This window comes from Vidua chalybeata, chromosome 3 (assembly GCF_026979565.1).
Source record: "Vidua chalybeata isolate OUT-0048 chromosome 3, bVidCha1 merged haplotype, whole genome shotgun sequence".
Lineage (NCBI taxonomy): Eukaryota > Metazoa > Chordata > Aves > Passeriformes > Viduidae > Vidua > Vidua chalybeata.
Window position 1 is genome coordinate 50,015,399 of NC_071532.1, and position 26,460 is coordinate 50,041,858.

Below are 26,460 nucleotides of genomic sequence, written 5' to 3' on the forward strand. Positions count from 1 at the left end.
GCGCCGCTCTGCGCAGGGACACGGAGCTGTTCCGGACCCAGCGACGCGACAGGGGGCCGGCCCGTGAGCGGAGCGAAGCCTGCGGAACGGGATGGGCAAGCCCCTGCCCGGGGGGAAAGGAATAAGGAAGGAAGAAATGGCATCCCGGCTCCCGAAAATCCCGTGGGTGAGTCACGGCGGGCGGGGAGGCGCCGGGGCTGCCCGGCGGCGGCGCCCCCTGGCGGCGGCGGCCGCGGGTGTTGTCACAGGCCGGAAAGTCCCTGCGCTCTGCCGGTGGAAATCCCCGGTGGGGTTTTTTTGTGTTGTGTTTTCAATCTCCTTTTTTTTTTTTTTTTTTTTTTTTTTTTTCCACCCGGGCGCTTAAACAGAAAGGGAAAAAAACAAGAGGCTGGGCTCAGCCCTTCATTCCGCAGAGGCGGCAGCGGCAGCAGCAGCTCCAGCGGGAAGAGGGTGGACAGAAGGGAAAGAAGGAGCTCCGGCGCGGTGGGGGTTGATGGATTCCGAGCGCGACTCCGTGCCATCGCCTCAGCCTCGCTGCTGAGCAGGAGTCACGGCAGGATCGGCCGGAGGAGGAGCCGCCCGCGGAGAGGTGAGCACCGCTCTGGGCAGGGCCCGGCGGAGCCCGGAGCACTTTTGCAGGAGGGCGCCTCGGGGGCCAGGCGGGTCTGGCGGCGGGCTCGGCCGTACCCCGTGTGCCGGCTCCCGGCCGGGCGGGGACGCTGTGCCCGCTGCTGCCGGCCCGGCCCCGCCGGGGCTCCGCCGCTGCTGCGGCTCGCAGAGCGGGCACAGCGCGGCCGGGCTTGCTGCGAGTGCCGCGGGGAAATCCGCCCTGGAGTTTCGGGCTCCTTCTCCTGGGAAGCTGGCGGGCCGTATTGTGTCCTTGCCACCTTGCACGCCCAGCCCCCAGCGGAGTAGTAGGTCAGGGAACTAAGAGCGCGGAACGTTTACTGTGTGTAAACCAGTCCTGTGGGATCTTTAAAAGATCTTCGCTCCTCATCTTCTGATTTGGCGAAGAGTAGCACTGTGTTTTGGTTTGTACCGAGCAAAGACCCAGGCAGAAAAATCTCGGAGGGCTTAAAAGGTATTAAGCATGTTTGTTTTAGAAGTTTTAGCACTTTACGGAGAAGTTTATTACTTGCCGTTTTTCAGACAGGGGACAGAAAATGAAAATAACTTTATGAAACCATTGGCAGATCTCAGAACAGTATTCAGCTTTCCCAAGCCCCGCATCCTCAGCATTACACCTTTAGAAAGGATGCTGTCTCTAATTATTGTTTACAGCTGTTCCTTTCTGGGAATTCCTAGTCATTACTTGTGAGAAGATTAAAGTAGCATAGCACACGGCAAAGCACAGTAGACTATAAACTAATATAACTGTAGGTCAGTTTTCTACTTTTAAATCTCCATCTTAGGTGTCAATTGAATTCGGTTTGTTTCATCACATTGATTTTGAAAATAAGGGTTGCTTGGCTCTTGCCTTGGTTCACATTTATGACTGTAAATAGCACAGGCAGTAATTTCCACGTGTGGAGGGGAAAAAATGCTAGTAGAACATAGTATCGAATAATGTAGTTTCAGTGAGTGCTTCTGTAAACTCAGTACTTTTTGTTACTTAAAGCTGGAAATAACCATTTCAAGAGTCGATGCCGGGTAGTGCTTAGTCATGTGATTAGTCTTTATTCGTGTGAAAAAAAAATCCCATTGACTCAATGTTTCTACTAACATAAGTAAGGAATTCAATATTTTAGTCATCTCAGAGCAAAGTAGAGCTGTGCTTACCGCACAGTTTAGTAAGGAGTTGTTTATATTTGCTCTTTAGACACATTCATACATTTAAATACGGGATTACATAAATAGCATGTGTAAAACTATATTGGTGAGGAGAGTGGATGAGAAAATACACAATTTTCATTTTAAGGCTGTGTGCTGATGGGGGACTGATAAGAATATGCCATCTTTATTACCGAAAGGAAAGCTTTTCCATATGTTGCAAGATGTGACAGCTCTGCACTTGGTCCCTAGTGCTCTTAGGGCGTGTGAATGACATCACCCTGAAGTAGGACTTTGTAGCATCACCTGTTTCATCTGCCTCTATTTAGAGCTTGTCAGGTTATCCCGACAAACTGTATCTCTCCATCAGCTGGTTCTCAGAGAGGTTATAGAGCTCAGCTCTTGGCGCCTGGAGTTTGAGGTCCCCTCTCACCCTGTGAGGGTCTTTTCAAAAGCTTTGGCTGGGCATTTGGAGGTGGATGTTGCCAATGGAAATGTCTGGGTGAAGAGGAGAGAGCAGCTGTTTCCCTGTGGGGAAGGAGATGCTGAAGCCCTTCTGTGCAAGAGGGGTCTTCTGCCTCCATAGACTTGGGAATGCCTTCCTGGTCAGTCTGTCAGGCTGGAATTCTTCTTCCTCTCTCTGTGCCTTCCATCTCCATGAAAAAACGTCCTAATAGGTGCATAAACAATTTTTAGTTGTTTCTTGTTTCCATGTACTTGATGTCCAGAGATTGATACACATATATGGCTTGATACTTGTCCTTAGATTCATAATCACAATGGTGGATGCTCTTAATGTGACTAGTTGTACTCTAAACATTTTAGGCATGCATACTTTTACTTGTCTTGATGCAAATTTTGCTTTGCTTTTAAACAAAGCAAGAATGTTTGTGGACAGCATGTGGACTCCCTGTAAAAACAGGTTATTGTTGTTATTTTTGTTCTTACTGTAGTGCACAGGGGTTTTGAGGGATGTGGTCTGTACGTTTGGCTCTAACTAGCCACAAAGTTAGTGTCCTCTGAGTAAGTATTTCGTTGAGTGTAGCAAGTTTGAGGTGTTACGGGTTTCTTTTTTTGTTTTTCCTGCTATACCGCATGAGGCCAGAGTTACTGAAGAAAGGGATGCAGAGCAGTAAACATTACATGTCCTACTGTGGAAATATATTGGGGGTTTTGAGCCAAATGGAAATGCTTTTTCAGCTCTGTTGACTTACCACTGAGTAATAGTGGCACTGCACCCCCACACACCAGCACAAGCACTTCTGAGCCATAGCTCTACCACTTACAAAGAGCCTCAAGAAAAGTAACCTAAGCCTGTCCTCGAGTGACAAATTCCTCATCTACCATATCTGGTCACAGTAAGTATGGGACTGATACTAGCACAGCCTGCGATTCTTTGTGCTTTTTCTGTACTCTACTGACCATCACTACTCAGAATGTATGGGCTATGGAAATCTGAAATGGTCGTTAACTGCTTTCTTTTTTTTTTTGGCATGTTATCAAAACAAGAGCTTGAAATGTCCTGAAATTCAGCAAGTGCATATGGGATTACACTGTACTATTATCAATTAGTTATGTTTCCAGGATAATTTTCCCTTCCCTTGATCTTGCCTTCTCTTATCCTTATTTTGATTTAAATGCTTTTTTTGAATGATTATGCAATTTCCTTAGTTATGCATAAATCCTCTTCAATATCACCGTAAATTATATCAGCAAATGAGTGGGATAAGCTGATCAGTGTCTGTATCTGAATAATGCAGAAAGGTTAGTGAATATGAGCTTTTAAAAAAAGTTATTTATGAAAGGCTCAGTTGGACTGCATCCACTCTGTACTTGTTTTAGGCAAAACTTCATCTCGCATCCCACCCTGAAAGTGCCTTCTCAGTCACTGCACAAGTGATAGCACTGTGATAGAAGGACACTAACATGCCAATAAAAAGATCCTTTTTCATTTCAGATGTCTTCTAGAAACATGGCTGGCCAACACATCCTTCCTCAAGCTTTGTATCAGAGCAATATGCTGAAGGCTATGAAGATCAGAGAGAGGACACCTGAGGATCTAGTCAAACCTCCCAGTGGAATAATTCATCACTTCAGGACTATGCACAGATACACCATAGAAATGTTCAGAATGTGCCAGTTTTGTCCCCAGTTTCGGGAAATGCTTCAGAAGTCCCTGACTGATCAGGCTACCCAGACTTCACTGGAGCGCCACAGGAAGCTCAACTGGTGCAGGGAAGTTCGGAGACTTGTTCCTTTGAAGACTAATGGTAAGTTACGAGCAGGTCTTTGCACTCACAGTAAAACAGGTCGTATAAATGTAGCACCTTTATTAATAGCATCTGAGTTCACATTACTGAAACAGAAGCACACGGCTTTAAAATTGTGCTGCCTTTCAGTCTGTTTTGAAATTAGAATTCTTTCCACCTGATATGCTGTCCTGAGGCTGTAGCAGACCCTTGCCTACACCACATTATGTGAATATTGTGGAAATTTCACACATATTTTCAAAATATCAGTAACCTGTGGCACTTCAGAGTCAAGAACAAGGCAGGGAAACTTGATTTGGAACCTACTGCTTTCCCATGAATCTGACTGCTACAAGTCAGCTGCCTCATCGGAAGTGCCAAACATCCTTTAATGCCAGGCAAGAGGAGCTTTCAGATGCTTTGAGTGACCAGAGATGCATTCCCATGTATATTTAGCAGAAGCTAATATCCTTCCAATAAGCCCTGCTGTTGTAGCTGGCAGGCAATGCTTGCTTGCTGATCCAGCTTTAACAACAGTGACGGCAATAGCACTCAGAACATGGAGCCTCCCAGGAACCTGACACTGCTGTCCCTGGGGTCAACACTCCACTCTGGGGCTGTTCCCTCATCCTCAGCTCCATGCCTGAGTTTGCCAGCTCTTGCCTTCCCTCAGGGCCCACCGGTAACTCCCATGTGTGTGATTGACACCCATCTTTGTGCAGCACAAATTTTGCAGTGCCCTTTTCTTTCAACAGTCAGTGCTGGTTTCAGGACTTGGCTTTTGGGTTACTCCGTGTGTGTACTGCATCAAGTGCTACAAATGAAAAGGCACAGCAGTAGTGCCAAAATTTCCTGAACAGGTTGTGTTTGTCCACAGTCTTGAGCAGGAAACCTTGGCACATGACTGTAAGAGTCACCGGGCATTTTACATTCAGTGGAGGAAAGACTGGGTAATGGCTATGACTTATGGTCACGCAGCTGCAAACTTGGACTCAGGATTCCTTACAGCACAGGTTGCCCCTAACCAGGAACAATAGACTGGGACAGTGAGGACTTCAAGAAGATGAAAATACATACTCTTTGCTCAAAGAGCAGATCACAGCAGTTATAGAAACACTAGGTGTGGTGGACCTGCAGCATTGTTGAAGTCCATGTTGTGTTCTGGGTTTGCTTATTTTCATATCTGCTTGTATACACGTTGCCGTTATCTTCCTAGTCCACATTTTTTCCTTTCCAAGTTCTGCAATATTTCTCAGTCTGACTGTACACAGCTGTGTTGTACAGAAGCCATAAAAATAGACCCACTGAGTAGATGTCACTGCCCAACCTAAAACCTGACACTGATGTGCATGTCTGTAACTGTTGTAGAGGGATTGACTTTCTGGTGGGCTTTTTGGGCTGCCTCCGTATTGATGTAGAATTCTCATGACTGCGATTAGGGGTATGCACAGAAGTCACAGAATCTTGAGCTTTGGAAGGACCAGAGTTGCAGTCAAGGCAGGCAGTACTTTGCACATAATGGGAAGGTAACATCACTCCAACTGTTGGATCTTAAAAATCTCACTCAAACATATTTTCTAGGAAAATGGACAATGTGCACAATTTTTTGCCCAGGGCAAAGAGTAGCAGTTTTAGAATCCCCCATCTCCTGTCAATACAAATCCTGCAGGAGTTAATGCTGCCTGGACAGACCCTTGTTGGCGACCACATTACATTCAGCAACAGTGACCTTCTTTATTTCTTGACCATTGGCTAGTGTTACACGTGGGAGTAGTGTGGACTTGGATCCCACCCATGAGCAGGCGTACCTGTATGCAAGGTGCTGAAATATTAGGGCAGGTTGAGGGAAGGCAAAGCAAGATTTGTGGTCTCCCCATACACTGAGCAGACAAAGAACTTGGCTTCAGTTCAGTGCTTCAGGGTCATTAAGTGCAGGAGTAGGAGTGGCTTTGGAGACTTGTGGGTTATGCAAAGTAGTTGCATAGAAGGACCTTTGTAGGTGAAAGAAGGTAGATTTGACTGTAGGAAAGGATCTCTGAAAGAAGTGCAGAAGCCTGGAGAAGCCCTGTATTATCCCAGAAAACAACTTTTGTTTTTCTCCCATGTGGCATGAAAAATATTTTTTAAACATTTAGCTGCTTAACCCATAGATACAGGAGGAATATGTTAGTTCTCTCAGTTAACAGTGGACTTTCTTCAGAAGATTCTGGGGTTTTTTCTGATTAAGGTTGTAGCTGTTGAAAACAGAGAAAGTATCTCCTACGGGATCTTTTGATGTATATTTTACCTAATATGTTTGTGAATCTCTGGAGTGGTGGGGTTTTCTTAATTAAAAAAGCCACTTTGAATCACCACATATTTCTTTGCAGACATCTGAATGGAGATAGAAGGAAAGCAGTAGGAGGTACAAAAATCGAAACTGTTAGGGTTTTTTCTTCTTTTTTTTTTTTTAATTTAAAAATTCCAGCATCTATTGGCTGTATAGATTTCACTTGTATAATGAATTGGCATTCATTCCAGCTCGCCCAGCCACACCCCCTGGGAAAGTCCGAGGGAGGCCACTCTGCACCCGCAGAACAAAAAGTACAACTGTTGCTCAATTGCTAGTCAAACGGTGTGGGGGAATTCCAAGTGCTGTGTAAGGAATTTTGGGCAGTGCTTCTAAATAAAGAACCGAAAGTGAGCTCTCAGAGGGACAAAAAATTCAGTCTTATCTTTGCTCTAGATTTTGCAAAGGGAAAATTTTAATGGGATTAATGTCATCTTTCTTGGTCAGAAGGAAACACAGTCAGTTTTTCTGTCTTAATGGTTGTTCCCTGATTTTTGAGCTCAAGTAAGCAGCCTGCAGAGTTGAAATAAGCTTTGCAAGACAGCAATCAGAAAACAGAAGGCAGTTGCAGGAACCTGATATGCACCAATCCCATAACAATTTATGAAGCATTGAGTAGATTTCAAATTATATCTTATTTGGGAACTGGAGTCTGTTGTAGGCTTTTCTCTGCAATTTCACAGAATAAGTAGCAACAGTGTTCACAAATGGTGTAATTGAGCTCATCATGTATGTGGCAAACTGGGTTTAATTTTTTTGTGGGAGTTCTTTGGGTGGGTTTGTTTGGGTTTTTTTTTCACGTGAGAAAAATTTAGTAGCTTTACCAGGGTTGATGTCGTCTATTCCAAGAAAATTGCTGTGGTTTCTTAGCATTATGTGAATCTGTTTACCACTGTGGTAGGCATCAGACCTAGTTTTGCATCTGAGGACGTGACAGGAATGATTCTTGATGTCTCCCTTTCAGGGGAGACATCCCCTTTTGAAGAAGATAGCTAGAGATAGAATTTGAAACCCAGACAGATATATTTCTTGTCACACCTTTTAATTAAGTTAGTTATCGCCTCTGAGTCTCAATTTCCCCTCTGAAACTGCAGAATATCACAATCTTTCCTACCTGTGAAGAGGAATTTTTCAATGCAAGGAGATTGTGTAAAATAAAATCGAATCAGTTTTTCATTAACTTCGTTTTAATTTTGTGTTTTAAAATCAGCCCTCTAAACAATATGTATGTATTATGTAACAACCCAAAACACTATCAGTTCTGAGAGGAAGACCAGAGGTGTTCCTATGATTGCTTTATATAAATCATCTGCCATTCCCTTTGTGTCTCCTTTTTTATTACAATTCCTCCATCAAGCACAGCTAAGTGCCAAGCAGTGCTCATCAGAAGATGTGAGGCTTGGTGTTACTATAATATTTTCTTAATGGTTTTCATTATCTCAACCTCATGCTATTGGGTGTATATTTGTATAAACACCAATGAGGGAGATTTACATCTTTTTTTTTGTAATTTTAAGATGACTTTGTTGTGTTTAAAAAGCTATTTCAGCTTTGTTTGACATTTGTAGTTGACCCCAAAATTTAGTTTGTGATATCAAAGTTAAGTAAGATAGGTAAGGAGCATTGCTGGATGACAGCTTAACTTGGACTGGTACAGAGACAAAACCAGTAGGGAGGGAAGTTTTTTTTTTTCTGTCTCTGAACAGAGATCATAACTTAGGTCTCCTTTTCTACAACCCTTCTGTCTGAGGCTTAGAGAGAAGTGCACAGGGAATATGCATATGTGTGGTGTAATTCTACATCCCTCAGGCTTGTGGCATTTTATTTAAGTAGCCATTTGAAAATAATGCATTCTGTCTTTTTTTCCAGGTGATGGAAATTGCCTTATGCATGCTGCATCGCAGTACATGTGGGGTATTGAAGATCTCGACCTTGTCTTAAGAAAAACATTGTTTAGTGCTCTCAGGGAGATTGACACACGGAACTTGAAGCTCCGCTGGCAGCGAGAGGCTGTTAAATCCCAGGAGTTTGTAGAAACAGGACTCCATTATGACACCCGGGTAAGGCGGCCTGAGGGAGTGGTGCTGTTTTCTGAGTGCTTGCCAGCGTTGCCTTGCTGATTCTGTTTGCTTTGTGGCTTCACGGATTCTGTCATTAATGGAGAGCAGAAATAGTCTTCCTTTGGAGGAAATGGGAAAATGTGATTATTGGAGCACTGCTGTGCTGCAGCTGGTTCCTGACTTCCATGTCTTTGAACCATTGGTGACAGCTGTTTCTTTCCTCAGAACTGGGAGGAGGAGTGGGAATACCTCATTGAAATGACCTCCCCAGAAATATCTGGGGCTCAAAATAGGCTTCCCTATAATGCGCTGGAAGAAATCCACATCTTCATCCTTGCTAACATCCTCAGAAGGCCAATCATTGTTCTTGCAGGTGAGTTGCCCGGTCAGTCATCCCACTGGTGTTACCCTTGTGCTGTGTTAGTAATCTTAGGCAACAACTGTTGTTTTCAGGTAGATACACTTCAGAACACGGTGTTTTCAGCAATTATTATAAAACCCCCAGCATACATTTTTTCTTGCCTGTAGCACATACTTATTTGTGTTTTCTTTTTCTTCTTTATGCAGATAAAGTGGTTAGAAGCTTAGAGTCAGGCTCCAGTTTTGCTCCTCTGAATGTTGGTGGTGTTTACTTGCCTCTCCTGTGGCCAGCTGAAAAATGCTACAGATACCCAATTGTGCTTGGCTATGACAACATGCATTTTACACCACTGGTGACTCTGAAGGATAGCGGGCCAGGTATTTTTCAAGTAGCTCATTTGCTATTTATGTTACTTCTTCAAAACCACTCTGCTGATAAAGCATTTGAAATATGATCTGGTTTAGATTTGCATTTTTAAAGTTAAATAAGATTAATTTGAAATATATTCCTAAAATGTGAGCAGAAAGAGCTTTGTCTGTGAGTCTGAGTAGAAACTAAAGGTTACCTTCAAGATATTCATTGAAAGTAGAGTACAGCTCACCTGCTTGCAGGCTGGAGTTGGTCAAAGGGTTACCTCTGCTTTATTATGTTCTGGCCTCCTTTCCACATTGTAAGAGAAGAAGCTTTGAAGGATGCAGTCTCAGAGCAGAGTACCACTGCCTGACAGGAATAATGAAATATATGCTTTACCATTTTTAATGCATCTCTTCTGAGTGGACAGCAGTTCTCTAGGTTCAGGTTACAGCATCATCCCACCAAAAGGTATAACAAACAATAATAAAGATCTACAATCTTGTTCAAGTGGAGAAGATCATTGCTATGGGGACATTAAAACTACTGTGCAATGGGGCTAAGTTTGTGATGTAGCTGTGTTTGCAACCTCCCCCAGTGGTACCATGCAGAAACTCCTTGCTCTGCCCATCTGTTCTCCTCTCTCTCAAAAATTTAGTGGTGGTATCTCCATGTGTTGCATTTTATGGTTATGCCTGTCTGGTTATGCTTGTGTAAATATACATATACACACACATATATGTATGTGTGTCTGTGTGTATGTGTGTGTGCATGTGTTAATCCATCTTGTTTTCCCACAGAAATCCGGGCTGTCCCTCTGGTCACCAGTGAGCAAGGCAGATTTGAGGATTTGAATGTGCACTTTCTGACAGATGCAGAAGAGAGGGAGAAAGAGCAGCTGCTAAAAGACTACTTGATAGTGATAGAAATTCCAGTGCAAGGCTGGGATCATGGTACAACTCATCTAATTAATGCTGCAAAGTGAGTGTCATTCCTGTTTCCTCAAAGTTATATTATTTACAGAGGTGGGACAAGCTGGGCAGCCCAGCGTGTCCTTTTGGTCTTTCCTTCCTTCCTAGGTGGCCCATGTGTTTACTACCTGAAATATGAAACATTGGCATTACTGTTGATATGTTTTGAAGTAGTATGAGCTGAGGCCAGTCTCAAATTTAAAGGCAAAAATGTATTCAGATTTAGCTAACTGAAACTAGCATTTTAGAAGAAAAAATCCATTTGATCAGTTTCACTGACTTTTGGATTACACAGGAGGGTGGCTGAAAGGTAGTTAAATGCAGGAACTAGTTAGCCCAAGCTCTTGTGCTTTGTGTAAGGGCACATTGTATAATGGGCAGTTGGTGTAATTTTGGCTGCTCTGGGCAAAGTGCTTGGCAGTATGTTCTGAGCACAGATGCCTCAACACCCTGGGCTGTTCCGTGTGGCAGCAGGCAGGAAGCTGTGGCCAGTGGAGGAACCGGCATCTCTGCTGGTCCCCCTGATTATTGAGCATCAGTAGCATGCAGGGAGCAGCTGGCAACACCCATCAGCTTCTCATATTCAGTGGACACTGGCAATGATGTGTCCCTCAGAACTGATGGAGGAGAATAACTCCCTGTATCCTCTGTCTTTGCTTCCACTATGACTCGTAGAGGAATCTTCATGCTGTTGGCTGGTTCTGGTGTAGGGGCCTGGAAAATTGAAGTCCTTCTACCTGAAGGGTATATGCACACGTAAAGGGTAGCTCTTGAGCTTCCCTAGTTGCTCTGCCTAGATGTGTTCCAGAGTATTGCCAGAAATGTTAGCTCCTCATCCTACCAACTGTGGCATGGTGAAGCTCCAGTGTGGGGTTTTCCTTGCAGCTGGAGGCAGAGTAAGCATTGCACACACCACACTGAGGCCCCACAGTTTGTTAGAAACATTCTGCTGGTAGGCACAGACCCAACAGGGCAGAACCAGGAGCAGATTTCATGATAAACTGTATCATGAAATGCTGAGCCCACTGTAGGAAGGGCTTATTCTTAGTGTGTGTTGGTGAAGAAAGGGGTCTCCTACTCTAACCTCTGCTCAGTTGCGCATTGGTCCTCAGAGAAATTCACCATTTGGGGGACTTCTGCTTCTGAGAGATTACCCATATTCTTTGTGCAAACAGCTCTTAGACAGAAAATGCTCACCTGGCAAAGCCTTTTAAGAATACTTCTGTTTAGCATTGTGTCAAGACATTTATTTCAGATGTGAAAGTCTCCATCACTGAACACCTGCTTTTAAAATTATTTCCATTTACAGCAACAGTGTAACATCCCAGATCTTCTGTCTGAGTAATATAGATGTGCATTAAATCTACATTTCCTTCCCACATTGCTTGTATTTGCTTCCACCCCCACCATCTGCTCTTTTCAACCACTGATGCAATCTTCCTTTTTTGGCTGTCAGGTTAGATGAAGGCAACCTACCCAAAGAAATAAACCTCGTGGAAGATTACTTTCAACTTGTACAGCATGAGTACAAGAAGTGGCAGGAGAATGCTGAACCTGCTAGAAGAGAGACATGTTCCAGGAACAGACAGGATCTGTCACTTTCCCAGCTCTCCCTCTTACAGATGAAATGTGAAACGCCAAATTGCCCTTTCTATATGTCTGTGAACACCCAGCCCTACTGCCACGAATGCTTTGAGCAGAGGTCCCAAGGAAACAAAGGAAGAAAGCAGACCTCCAAAGCAGCACCTGAGAAACTGAAGGCAGCTGGGTCAGGCTCCTCCCGTGGGGATATTTGTGAACCTGGGGGATGGACATCTGAAGGGCCTGTAACAGAGCCTCGCTCTGCGCCTCCGACCGCTCCGAGCCTTTTCCTGTACAGTGAAACCACAGCCATGAAGTGCAGGACCCCAGACTGTCCCTTCACTTTGAATGTGCAACACAATGGGCTGTGCGAACGTTGCTACAACTCCAAGCAGCTCAGTCCCTGCAACAACTTGGATGACCAGAGACATTTAGATTATGCCACATGTAAAATGTGCCATCAAAAGGCCAAAAGGACCTTCAATGGTATATGCAGCACTTGCTTCAAAAGGTCTACAGAGCAGTCCCCAAATGGCAGTCCCACTTTCCTGCCCACCTGCCACCAGAGATCAACATCTGACCCATCCCAGATCTCACAGATCCTCCAACACTCCTGCTATCAGGGTCCCAACAGCCATGGCAAGGAGCCCTCACCAGCAGCACTGCCTCCCGAGGAGAACAGGGGAGGCAACCTCTGTAGGAAACCTGGTTGCAAGTTTTTTGGGACATCACAAAATGAGGGCTTTTGCACACTGTGTTTCTTTGAGTACAGGGAAAACCATGGTAAGTGGAGATGAAGTGAGCTTTGACACACTTTGGCTGCAGATCAGCCTCCTTGAACTGTGAAGTTCTGCATGTACTGGGTGATAAAAGAGCAGGGGGTGATGAAAACAGTGTGAGGAGAAGGTGATTTTCTGTCTTTTATTATCCCATTTTTGTAGTTTAACCCCAGCCAGCAACCAAGCCCCACACAGCCGCTCGCTCACTCTCCACCAGCAGCTCAGGTAGTGAATAGAAAGCGTAAAAGCTGGAGAACTCATGGGTTGGGATAAAGAGAGTTTAATAGGAAAAGCAAAAACTGCATACACAAGCAAAGCAAAACAAAGAATTAATTCGTTGCTTGCCATGGGCAGGCAGATGTTCAGGCTGTGTCTTCTCCCATGCACCCTTGCCAGCAGGGCAGTCTGAAAAGCAGAAAAGGCCTTGGCTCTGTGTAAGCCCTGCTTAGCAATAACCAAAACATCTCAATATTATCAACCTTGTGCTCAGCACAAATCCAAAATACAGCCCCATACCAGCCACTATGAAGAAAATTAACTTTACCCCAGCCAAAACCAACATACCATAAAGGGGAACATGGCAGAATTGTGAGAAATCTGTGAAATCTCCTGTAAAACTTCCTTTCAGCTTTGATGGAAGCAAAACCAACTCAAAAGGGGTGGATTTTGATACCTCCCTATCATGCAGTGCCATCATGGTTTGATATGAATTTTCCTCACAGCTAGATAAATTGTAGAGGTCAGTGAAGGAAACACTCTAAATGTATGGAAGGTACTGAAAATCAGTCATGTTAGCAAGGTGTTTAAAAAGCCTTGAAGAATCTGTAGATCTTTATCTGTTCTGGACGTAACGGGTATAATGCTCTGGAGTAACCACTGTAGTTGTCTTGACCAGCAGAGCAAGTAGAATTTGACTGTAGGTAATTAGCTTGCATTTTGGAGTAACTTTGGAGTGTGTTGTTATACTCTACCTTGAAATCTTCCTTGGTAATACCCTGTGTGTGGATGCACATGTGTTTAAAGACTGACTTTCAAAAAGGCAATAGTTTGTGAATAAATTACAGCATGAAATCTTCATCTTTCATGCTACTGCCCTGTTTCAGAAGTAAAGATCCCTTAGGTATAGAGCCTGAAAGGCATATGTAAGAGAGAATTGTTACTTATCTCTTCAGAATATTTAATTGCTGCTAAGTTTGCCGATACAAATAAAGAATCATGGAATAGGTTGGGTTGGAAGGGACCTTTAAAGATCATCTAATTCAACTCCCCTGCTGTTGGCAGAGACATCTTTCACAACACTGAACTTTTCACATGCATTCAGATTAGGGAACTTCTGTGCCAGCTTGCAATACCTTATTTTCCAGCATTGCTCACAATGAAATTTTTTTTCCTTCTGATTGTGGAATATATAAGATTGCTTCATGAGACTAAGAAGTATAATGCACTTTTTCCCCTTAAGCTCTGTACCACTGTACTTCAAGTGTCTGATGTGACTGAAATGGGGGAGGCTGAAATGGGTAGGTCACAGATGACAGTCAAAGGTGAAATTTGTCGTGACTTCAGTGTGATCTAGGTTTCCTACTTAGGGCAAGTTTTTCCCAAATCATCTGTTTCAACAACTTATATGAAAATCAGGCCTCATTAGCACGCTTATGTATCTAACATGAAGAAAGATGTACCAACTGGGGGAGTCTCAGGATTGTCAAAAACCTATCTTTGAGGCTAGCTGATATTTTTAATTTATTTTCATTTAGGGTGGGGAGCTTTTTTTAGCTGCCTTTTGTCATCAGATCTATTGGACACATTCAAACTGCTCCTATTCATGCTTTGCTTTACAGACAGTGTTTTGCTACGGCACCAGAGGAGATCTCAGAGGAAGTCTTCAGCAGCAGATCAGACGGGGAGCTCCGCTGCCGGCTTCCATAACACGGTATCCTGCCAGCGGCGCGACTGTGGCACCCTGGGCAGCACAATGCTCGAGGGGTACTGCCAGAACTGCTTCATTATAGCCCAGAACCAGCGATTCCAAGAAGCCAGAAGGACAGAAGAACAGCTGGTGAGACAGCCAGAAGTAAGTATGAACTTCTCAAAATCTTCTTCTTGTTTAGCGCTGCATGTTTTTCTCTTGTGGGAACAACTTGGGATCCATACTAGAAAATCCTCAAATGGCTGCATCTTAACTATCGTGGAAAGACAAGCACAGAGCATACCATGAGTTTTTTCTGCTGCAGTTGAGCAGCACTCATAAAAAGTCATTCTCAGTTTACGGTTGTCATGGCCATGCTCAGTTTTACCTCCGCTGGGATTTTGCCAGCAATTCCAGTGGAAGCAATTGGACCAACAGCTAGGTTGTTTTATTGATTGGGGAAGGATTTTTGTTCTTACCCTTAGAGCTGTGCAGCTGTGTCAAGGGGTTCAAGTTGCATTTTTGATTGAGTCCATCACAGATTGTGTTTGTTCCAGATAAAGCTTTTCTAAATTTGGGTTGTTTTGGTCCTTTTAGAATTGAGGGTTGCCAAAGATAAAAAAAACAGTATTTTTTCCTAAGAAATGACAGAATTTGTGATTTTTCTTTGGTAAAACTCAACTTGGCTCTTGGTACTGCACTTTGTAGAAGTACCTGTGAACAATCCCCAGTTGGTTACCTATACAAACCACAAGCAGAGCAAAAAGGAAATGAAAAGCCATTTGTGCTGCCAGCACAGCAACTGACAATGTGTTTTAATATTTTTCAAGAGAACAGGGCAGCACAGAGGAGATGCACAGCGAGCAGCATTGAGTACCCAGAAGAGACAGTGTGCTGTGGCTTCGTGTAGAAACAACCTGGCCTGCAGAAATGATGACCTGTGCCCGGAGTGCCGGCACCTTGGTCAGCTGCCACCATCAGGGAGTGCCAGGGAGCCAGTGGCACAGGAGCCTCCCAAGCAACGCTGCCGAGCCCCTGCCTGTGATCACTATGGCAATGCCAAGTGCAACGGTTACTGCAATGAATGCTACCAGTTCAAACAGATCTATGGCTAGTGGGGAACAAGAAAGCAATACCAGCTACTTCCTTCCCTGAAATGGTGCTACGTCCAAAACACTTAACCGTCCTGAGAGTGGGAGGCTGGGGGGAAACATAAGCTGTCTGCTCAGATCATGTTTATTCCCAAGAACGGGAATAAATTTCTACTTCCTCTAAACACTGCATACAAGGACTGCTGAGAAGGTCACATTGCCTTCTGCACAGAGCTCTCGTTCATGACTAAGCTCCTACAATGCCATATTTAATTCTTGGACTTCCCAGGAGGAAGTGTGAAGCATTTGAATCCAAAGAACTTCTCAGGTCTGCCTGTTTCTCAATACCTCCCCTCTCCCAGGCAAGGAGCCAGGTCTACTATCAGAGGTGCAGGACCTTTTTATGGTTGCATACATCAGTCAGGGGCAAGTCCTTCCTAAATGGGATTACCCGGGACAGACTGATGCTACTTCAGTTGATATCTGAAGAACCATGATTTGGTTTGCCCATGTCCTTGCTGTTCTTACAGAACTCACCAGGGCAGGAGCTCCCGCAGGCATTTAGGGTGATAACTGCAAGCATTTCTGTGTTTGCAGAGCCCTCAGCAAACCACAGCCAAAAATAAGACCAGCACTGGTCTGCTCCTTCAACCTAACCAGCATGTAGATCCTTTCCCAAATTCCAAGACAGCTGGGAAGACAGAAGTTGCAGAAGAAATGCATGTGATGGTGAAAATCTATCCGGCCATTTCCCACTTGTGTGGAAGGAATTACCTCCAACAGACAAGAAAAACCCAAAAGCCCTTTGTCTTCATTTCTGAAGCGAGATTGACTCTTGTCTCTCTTGCACTGCAAATTTCAGGAGTATGTGTGTGCTGTTCATACCCTCTTTCTCCATTTCTGTCACACTTTCTGTCATTGTTAATGTGATTCTGTTGCCACGCGAACAGCTGGGAGCTCAGTAACGAGTTCTTCAGGGCTGAGATTTTACTCCTGAAGTTTATGCATCCACTTCTCAATCTGCAATACTTTCTTTAGCAACCTCAGGTTTACCATTGTGCCTGTTACCTGCTTCTCTCTTCTCCTTTTACACCTTTTAGGTTTTCAGCATCTGTTTTGCTGCTATGATTTTGGAGGTGATATCTCTTCTAACTTGCTTTTCAAGTTTAAAATCTTTTTCTAGTTACTAAAAAAAACAGTTTCTAAAAAGAAAAAAAAAATAAATAACTCATCACTTATTTCTGTTAAATTTTATATATTTTGTGGACCTTAATGTGAACATATGTTTTATTAAAATATTTATATTATTTGAAACAATGCAATTTGAAATTTGCACAGCTAGGATTTTTTTACATATATTTACTCTAGTGTTGAAAGTTACAAACTTAAATGTATAATTGAAAAACTTTCTCTGGTATAAAGAAATAAATTATTGAAGGATTGAATTTGTTATTTTTATATCTGTGCGAGAGAACACAGTTGAGGAGGGGATACTCCCAGAAGGAAGCCTTTCTGTTCAGCATTACCATTCAGCATGTTACTACTGCTCCTTGGTGCAGATGATGCAGCCAAGTGCTTTGAAGAGGTGATAGATAACTTGCTGTAAGTGGGTGTTCTCTCAGGAAGGGCTCTTGGTTCTCTTGAAGGACCTGGGCGTAAGGAGTTGGTTCCGGTGAGTGCAGAGTATTTTCAGTCCCCAGAAGAATGACTGTGGGAGAGTATGGATGGTGCAGGAGCAACAAACCTAAGCTACAGTGATTTGCCTTGGCTTTCTGTGTTAATCCATCCGTTATTTCCGCAATTCCCAACAAGTGCTGCTTGAGTGCCACCCTGGGAGGTGGTGTTGGCAGCACAAGATCCCAGCCTCCACACAGGTGTGTGTGCAGCCCCAAAGGCACAGATCAGGCCTACAACCTTCCTTCTCCCAGGGACAGCAGGGAAGCCTTGGCATCAGAGTTGCTCAGGAGTTCATGAAGAGCAAGTTGCCAACTGCTGTTTGAAAAACTACATGAAGTCAGTGTTTTCTTCTCATCCCAAGCTCAGCCTAACCCAGCCTCCTTGCCAGGGGATTTCTTCACCATAACTCCTGTGCTGGCACTCAGGTGTTTCAGACCTCTGCCTAGACAGGCAATACTGCACACTATCATGGCTTTTAGGTGTTGCTCATGACCTGAAATAAAAATATGAGCCCAGGCTGCAAACACCCCTGTGCAGTCAAAGACACTTTCCTAAGAGGCTGACCTCAGCTCAGTTGCTGTCTGTCCTGGCTAAATCTTTAAGCCATAGCCCAGCTCCCTCTGCACTCACAGAGCTTACCTCTGCTTTCAGAGCATACAACCTAGAAGTCAGCCTACACCCCAGAGCAGAGCCTGCTGGAGCTACCAACCCCATCTCTACAGCATAATTCTCTTTTACAAAATCTGTTGACCAGTACCCACCTTACCCTTTCTTTACAACTCATGCAACTCACACATCCCTGTGATTCACTGAACTTTGCACCAGGCAGACACCTCAGTGGTGAAAGAACAGACAAATATTGGGAGGGACATCTGCAGCCAGGCAGCAGGAGATGGAAGCAGCTCACAGCATCCACTCTCAGCAGCCACCAGCCCCCGCCCACTGAAAAGACAGAACCTGCATCATGACGCTCTCAGAATCAGGAGGCTGATTTACTCCACTTGCTATTAATTGCAACTTCTGCAGAGAGGAAGGATTTCAGATCAAATGCCCCAGATCCCACTGATTTTTCTCTGCTGTTTTCTGGGCCCATTACTCATAACCCTTGTGTCACATGAGGCTGGTCTCATTCTGAAGCTCCCATGTAAATGAGTGCCCAGCTTGTCTCTTGTGATTTACTTGTGTGGGAATATTAGAGCTAGCGGGGCCTTTTTTAATAAATACTCTGGTATTTCCCTTATGTCCCATGGGGATTTTGACCCTCTTGATGCTTTCTGCTCTTTGTCCAGACAACTCTTCAAGTTCATCTATTTTTCCTTCCTGTTCTGCAAGAGAGAACTTTTATTTGGAGTCTCCCTTTTTGTGACCACTTCACTTAGAAAAGAAGGCTCTTTTCTAAGACACATATCTTTGATAGCCAGAGATTTTTCCTTAGCAGAAAGGCAAAACTAGTAGAGAATCATAGAATTGTTAAGATTGGAAGAAATCACCAAGATCACACAACAGTCCCACTGTTAACCTAATACCACTAAACCATGTCCCCAGGTGCCACATCCACACCTTTTTTGAACACTCACAGGGATGGGAACTCAAGCATTTTCCTGGGCAGGCTGTTCCAATGCCTGATAAACATTTCAGTGAGGGAACTTTTCATATTACCTAATCTAAAACTCCCCTGGTGCAATTTGAAGCCATTTCCTCTTGTCCTGTCACTTTTACCTGGGAGAAGAGACTGACTCTCACCTGGATACAACCTCCTTTCATGTAGTTGTAGAGCATGATAAGGTCTCTCCTGAACCACTTTTTCTCCAGGCTAAACAATCCCAATGTGAAACAAATGGCTTAATGACTACTTCTATTATACTGGAATTCCTTGTAATATAATGCAGGAAGGGATTGCTGCGCAGGCTTACACATTCATTTTATTTGGGGAAGGGAGATACTTCAGATGAATAGAAGATGATCAGAATATTATCTATGTTTCTGGATTTCTCAGGGATATAACCACTCAATTCACAGATAACATGATACAGAGAAGAAAAAAGCAACTTTTTTCAGTATAGAGAGTACATAGATTTATCTTTTGATATTTTAGTGTTCTGCCTGGTAAGTCTTTGGCATAATCTGAAGTGCTAGGCCGCTTAACGCGTTTGGATGTACTGTGTTAGATTGAAACACCTAACACTGAGCTACTGGCCTGATAGCCATTTTGCCAGCTGTTTTTCATCCTGATGTCTCTGCATTTGCTGCAGACTGTCTAATCTTTACCACCCCATTTCTCAAAGGTGCCTGAAGTCAGTTAAACCACTCTTACCTGGCAGCTATGGCCTTTATACTGCCAGTGATAGGCACAGGAGAAAGGGCATCTCAGTGATTAGGATAAACACACAAAAATAGGCCCCCATCATGAGACCAAAGCTCTTGGGTTATGCTGAGGTGTCTTTCCCACCTAAGACTGGGGTACTGGATGCTCAGCTCCTCTTCTGAACAGGCACAGCAGGGACTTTTGAGCAGCTATGTTAAGAGGATAGTCAACCTACCAAACAAAAATTATAAATTTCCCCTGCTCATCTCTAGTTGTGTTTAGGAGGCCATGAGTAAACAGGGATATCTGGTAGAACCAAGATCTGGCAGTCCATGTGTCCAGGCTGACGCTTTGTTTGAGAGTCTTGCTGAGACTTTGGCAGCAGGAAGGCTTCCGCAGTATGGGACCTGGGACACAGACTCACCACAGATATCCCCAGTACCTGGAGATTTTACTGACAGAGGTGATGAAGGACTTCTGAGGCTGAAGGATTTGAGAGGATTCATGGAGACTTCCCTAGTGTTTAGATGTTGAATATGTGTTTTGGGTATAAATCCCAAAAAAATCACGCTGAGCATAATTTTGTACATGTAAGTTCATCATGGTGACATAATGCATGGTTTGTTCAGGTGAGAGCCACAGGGGAGCAGTGGCTGCATAATTTTATCCTGCACACTTGAGTAGGAGATTATAGTATAATACGTACATCACCAAAGGAGAAAACCACAACAAAAAAAAGTTATAATTTCAGACTATATTAAACTGCAAAGCCCCCTTAAAATCTGGAGTTAAAAGTACATTGGAGTGCTTCAATTCTCAGGTCCCATATCTAACACACAGAGCAGCAAACGTGTCTCTTATGGGAGCAGACTCAATGGACTAAACTGAACTTGTTCAGTCATTCCTGTGCTGATCCTTTGTCCCACATTAGTGATACTCTTAGCATCAACCCTGCTTGGTTCAGAAGGGTTGTTCTACCTGAATAGTAAGAAAGATGAGGGGTTTAATTGAGTTTCATTTAATTCATTTAATTGCTGCTTCATTAACTCCCTTTTCCTTGACCATCTGTGATTATTTTGGAGAAGACTGCCTCTGGCTGTCAGGTGGGTTATTCATCTAGCTGTTCAATGCAGTAGGACACACATATGTAGCTCACAGCCCAGTCCTGCACCTACACAGATGTTATCACTTCCCAAGCTGTGGTCAAGCCAGCTCAATGAGTCTGCCCAGGTTCCAGCAGCTGCCTGCTGCTGATGTCTGGTCAGATACATGGCTGTCTACCCACTGCCTCTGAGGCAGCCCAGCACCCTTGCCAAGGGCTCTTGCAGCCCTTTTCAACCAAACCAACAGCTGCTGTAGGAAACCTGGTCAGCCCCATGTGATTACATCTCCATTTGTCAAGATGAATGTCAATTGGAAAAAAGCTTATATATATATATATATATATATATATATATATATATACTAAAAAAAAAAACCCTATTGTACCATCTATCAAATCATCAAAGACAAAATAAGAGCAGGTAATTTTGCTTGGGAGTTTTATGATGATTTCTTTTTGTACTAATCTTAATTTTCAAAAAAATTCCCTCTGTCTAATACTGAAAGACAGTCATGGGCATGCTATCCAGACTGCCCCCCTCCTCCAGCCTCACTAAAGTGAATGTTATGAGTGCAAACTCCCCTCCCTCCCTCCCACCACCCCTCATCTCTGACAGCAATAATGCTTCTTGTTACTAGTTTGGCTGGTTTTTTCCCCACAATTTTTTTTTTTTTTTTTTTTTTTTTTTTTTTTTTTTTTTTTTTTTTTTTTTTTGGTTTAAGGTCTAGTACACATACATGGTGTTGGGCAGGAATTCAGATTTCCCCTGGTGAATTACCGGGGAAGGGGGATCTTAGGTTTTGTTCTCTGTTTGTGGCTCAACGTCAAGGGATTCATATGAGCTCATAGAAATGCACATCATGAGTTAGTCCAGTTCCCAGCCAGTACTGTTTTTTAAAAGAGCCACTACTGGGTGTCATGACAAGACAAGAAGGAGTCAAAATCCCCTTCTCATTTACAATGTAAAGCAAAGCCAGTGAGCTGGGGATCTGCTAAGAGGAGCACAACTCCATGTGGTGCTTTGTGCTTTGAAAACAATGCTTTTCCTACTGACCTTTGTCAGATATGCTGCTGAGCACCGTGGGGCAGAATTTGGTCACGGCATGAAATATGGTGTAGCATGAGATTTTCTGCTCAGAGATCCCACATGCTAACATTATTTTTTGTGGGACTCATTTAATTTCCTGTTGCCTGACACTGGTGACAGAAGAGTGTAAACTGCAGTGATGCTGGATAAACGTCTTGCTGCAAACTCCAGTAACATTTGTATTAATGTAAAGCTGTAATAATTCTATTTGTTCCAGGTGTTCTGTTGGGGATTTGTCCAGCTATTATAAGAAAATAGTCTGTTACTCCTTTTATATGTTCTGGAGTGAAAATATGCACTCCCACTTACTCACACCTTCATGATGGGGAGAAGAATCAGAAAAAAAATTTAAATTCATAGGTTGAGATAAGAACAGTTTAATAACTGAAACAAAGTAAAATACTACTAACAAAACCAACAAAATAAAATAATAATTATTATTATAATTATAATTATAAGAGAGGAATAAAACTTGAGAAAAATAAGTGATGCACAATACAACTGCTCACCACTGACCAATGTTCAACCAGTCCCTGAGGAATGAGATATTCTGTAGAATAAATAAGATGGAAATTTGGTCAGATAATGTTTAAAAAATAGTCTCTTGCTTCCTTTTTGGAGGGAAATGATGCACCTTAAATTTCTGCTGTTGGTACCCTCATGCCACAAAGGCATGCCTACCTGAGCAAGTCTCGTTGCTAAAAGTCATTGCATTTAAATGGATGCATGTCTTGATGGATTGCTATAGTTTAATGGGAACTAGGTGTTTTAGCCTTTGCTGTGGTCCTGAATGCACAGCTACTTAAAGGCAACAAAAGTAGCCAAACTGATATTTCAGCATGATAGATTACAGCTTATTTATCCTGTAACTTATTACCTGCAATGGGGACAAAGTTCATTTTTTTGGTTGGAAGAGATGACATTATTATTCATTTACATATTAGTAAAGTGCAGCGTAAAAGAAAAGGATGATATTGCATAGCTTTTTCACAATCACGGGTATGTCTAGACCGGCCTACATTTGCCTAAAAGAAAAGTCATCATTTCCAGAGACATTTTTTAGGAAAAGGGAAGTTTGGGCAGTTGTGATAGAACAATAAATGATAACCCCTGGCAGAGCCCTTCTCTTTGAAGGCTGGTGGTGCCAGGTCAGGTGAAAGGAAAGCCTGCGGTGCTTGCTGGCACTCTTGTGCATTTGAGTCATATCAGAAATGTGCACCATTAAAGTTCAAAACGCATTACTCACACTAAACATGTAACTCAACCCCATCAGGCCCGGCCAAACCTAAGTTTATATGAATGTCAAATTTAACATATTCATCACCAGAATTTCTTCCTCTTGCTTTTTCTTTTGTGCACTCAGCAGAGAGGACTTATCAAAGCAGAATTTCTTGTCACCAGGCTTTCATGATTTAATTAACCAACTTTCAGTTCAGATAGTTTGATGTTGCATCAGACTTTTATCTTTGCTCATCTCCTCTGCAAAGGGGCTGCACCAGCTTTCTACTCTGAGCACCATGATACATTGAGTCCTCCTCAATTTGGTAAGATTTTTTCTGAGGATTGGTTTGTTTGTGCCCCTGCACACTGTAAGTTGACTTCCATCCACAATGTTGAGTTATCTCACTGCCACATGTCTGTCCTCTGATACAAGCTCACTCTCCCCTCCCAGAAGAGAAACTTGCCATCCATTGGCTGGGATCAGGAACAGTATGATCTTTAACACGCAGAGCTTTGTTATATTTTCCACATCTGCATGTGCTAAATAGATGACACAGCATTTCCAGTTTTAGTCAACTTCCCAAGGTACCTGTGATTGCATTTCACAGTGCAATGAGGTATCTGCTTCACTGTTTTCCTGCTATCATGCTGGTATAGGTGCATCTTCATTTGATAGCACTGTTGAGCCAGCTCCCAGGGCATCGCGTTCTTCTATTCCCTGAGGCTTTGGAGAAGGTGAGGGTCACAAATGCAGCTTCCTGAAAATTTCTAGCCCCTAAGGTTCCTCCTTTATGCTTGCCTTCTTTGTCTTGAAGATGGATTTATCTGTAGAAATGCAGAAGTCCGGCCATGCTTTGCAAAATGCTGACCTTCCCAATTTCACAGTATTTATCTATTTATCCTTTTTGAGTTAACAACACTTCCTATTTGCACATAACTTCAAATTAAGCTCTCAACGAAGTCCAGCAGCAAACACAGCAGGTATGGGTAGGTTGTATCTCTTTTCTTCTTGTCAACAATGAAATCTCAATCTGCAATAATAACATCTGTATTATAGCTGCCAGAGGTGTGTTTGAGCTTAATCTTTTATCAATATGCTTTTTCTATTGCAATTCAGGGTGTAACTAAATATTTTCAGTTCCAGAGAAAGTCTAGATCACACTGTGATTTATTTTTCCCCAGCCAAAAAGCCATAAACTATTTAAAAATACTTGCTAATGCATAAAAGATTGGCTATATCTCTATTTTAATACTGCAATGATGAAAATATCAGCAGATAATGCAGAAAAGCCTGCAATAAATTGAAAATAAGCACAGGACATCAGAGACATCATAAAAATGAGAAAATGATAAGTTTATAGGCATGTGGAGCCCGTAAATGTTTAAAATCTCTTTGTTTTGAGCTGATTGAAGCAGAGGCAAGTACACACAAGAAAAAGTACAAATGAGTGCTTTATTCCAAAACTGAATTAGAACACTAAAGATAACATCAAGGACTGTGTGGAAATCCCCTGGATATGTTTTGTAATGTTTTTCCAGTGAATCTCTGTATATCAAGGGTAAGTGGATGACCACAGCTGGGGTAAGTTGTGTTTTGGTATTCCACTTTTGCGGTGCAGACACGCAGGGCGGAATTCATCTCTAACCCTCTTTGACTACCAGGAGTGTTCAGGTGATTGATGAACTGAATCCCACAACCCATTTCTAAGGAGATGTTTCCTCTTCGAGAAAGTTAGAAAATGAAGGCAATACACATTCTTGACTAATCAGTTAGATGGCAAATGACAGAGCCACTCCAAATGTATGACAGTGAGTGGTTCCTGAAATCAATGGGTGTTAGGCATTTAAATGTCTTGTGTTTCTGGGTAATTAACTTCTCATTTCTTTCATTATATTTGTTCTAAATAAAATTGGAGAAATAGCACTTAGCTCTCCTCAGTAGTTAAGAGATTAAATTAACTGATGATTAAAACATGCATTGGCATTCTGAGGTGAAAGGTACGATACGTAAGTAACAATAATTATTTCTATCTGCATCGAGAATTTACTCACTGCACACTAGCAATACCATAACTTTGGGATCAACTGAGTCTTACTTTTTTGAGACATTTCATTTTTCTGAAGTCACTTTGTCTTGTTTTCTTTCAGGTACTCCATGGGATATAGAGGAATCAAAATGAAACTTGCCCAAATGGAGCATGTGAAACCACACATGTCTCAGGACTGGACAACACCTAAATATTAATGAATTACCAATCATTACCATTGCTTCATTACCATTTCCTTGGTTATTTTAACAGTGTTCTAGAAATTTATTTCAATTCTAAAAAAAAAATTCCTATTTCAAGGCTAACATGTTCTCATTTGTGTAGAAAATCAGACCAAATGGATATGTATCAGGACAGGGCTGTTTGGAATAAGTGTTCATGGCAAGGCAGTTGCCAAAACAAATATATCCTTGACATGCATTAATTTTCTTCTGTAGACAATGGAATTACATCAAACACCTAGCTGGCTCCATTATCAGTTTCTTTTCTGACAAAACAAAAATCTGAATTTTTTTCAAACAACAAGGAAAAGTACTGAGTCACAATTTTCTGTACATCACTTGCAGCTGGCTGCAGATCAGTGTTCAGCTTCTTTGAATCATAATACAGTTGAGATGTACCAGGGAATTTGTATCCGGCTTACATGGTGATTAATGTTATAAACTGGGGCAAATAAAGGACCCACTTGTTTACTCTGAGGTTTTCAAGGTTATCAAGGGAGATGAGAATAAACCACTGTGGCATGAACAAGGAAGTGAAGTGAGAAGTTAATCTAGCTGGCTTTCATCTGTTACTATATTGACTTACTGACATAATCAAGGGATAAACACCCTCTTTGTAGTGGAAAAATATTCATAATAAAATTGTGATTTTAGTGAGACCTGAGAAGAACCAATAAAAAGTTTTAGAATTACTAAATCTAAGCATGGAAAAAAAATCTCAGCCATGAGAAATATGGGGGCAAGAAACATCTTTTCTGTTAGCTTACCAGGACATCCCTAAAGAGTTTTACCCCTGTAAAACTCTGAGCTCATATTGTGCTATTTGTTCACTGTGCCCCCCAAATCTCTTTGTTGCTCTCAGGATGTAATACCCCACTTTGTACTTTCCTGTATTAAAGTGCATTTGTTTCAATGGGTCTAGTTTGCTAATCCAGCCATTTTACACTGACTCCTCTTCCTCATCCATACTTAGTTTTCCCAGTTTCTTGGGATCTTTGGTTTGTACCAAAAAATATTAAGTAATGACTTAATATTTTCTTCTTGGACAGAGATGAAATGAAAATGTAGAATGAGATTAAATCTGGCATTGATCTCTGCAGAAAATAACTAGAGAAGTCATGTGGTAAAGATTTCCTATGGCCAATGTATTAGTAATTGTGCCAGGGTATCAGTTCTTAGTTTAATGGGCATGGGATTTTTTGCTAGCAAGAGCTGCTAGATTTTCCTGTCCAAACATTCTACATTACCAATACAAATACCTCACAGAAGTCTATGTATTTCCTTTTATCAACCAGGCTAGAACTTTACATCAGCAAAGCACTGAATCAGGTTTATTAAAGAAATTTTTTTT

The 26,460-nt window shown here is 42.5% G+C and overlaps 1 protein-coding gene across 1 annotated transcript; it reads left to right on the top strand.

The window, feature by feature from the left end:
- The first annotated feature begins 543 nt into the window (after window positions 1–543).
- TNFAIP3 (TNF alpha induced protein 3) lies at window positions 544–16,785 on the top strand. Its single transcript, XM_053939623.1, has 9 exons — window positions 544–589; window positions 3,728–4,040; window positions 8,218–8,408; window positions 8,634–8,781; window positions 8,976–9,146; window positions 9,921–10,101; window positions 11,548–12,455; window positions 14,290–14,522; window positions 15,188–16,785. The coding sequence occupies exons 2-9, from the start codon at window positions 3,728–3,730 to the stop codon at window positions 15,470–15,472; spliced, it is 2,430 nt and encodes an 809-aa protein (XP_053795598.1). The 5' UTR covers window positions 544–589; the 3' UTR covers window positions 15,473–16,785.
- Window positions 16,786–26,460: the final 9,675 nt, after the last annotated feature.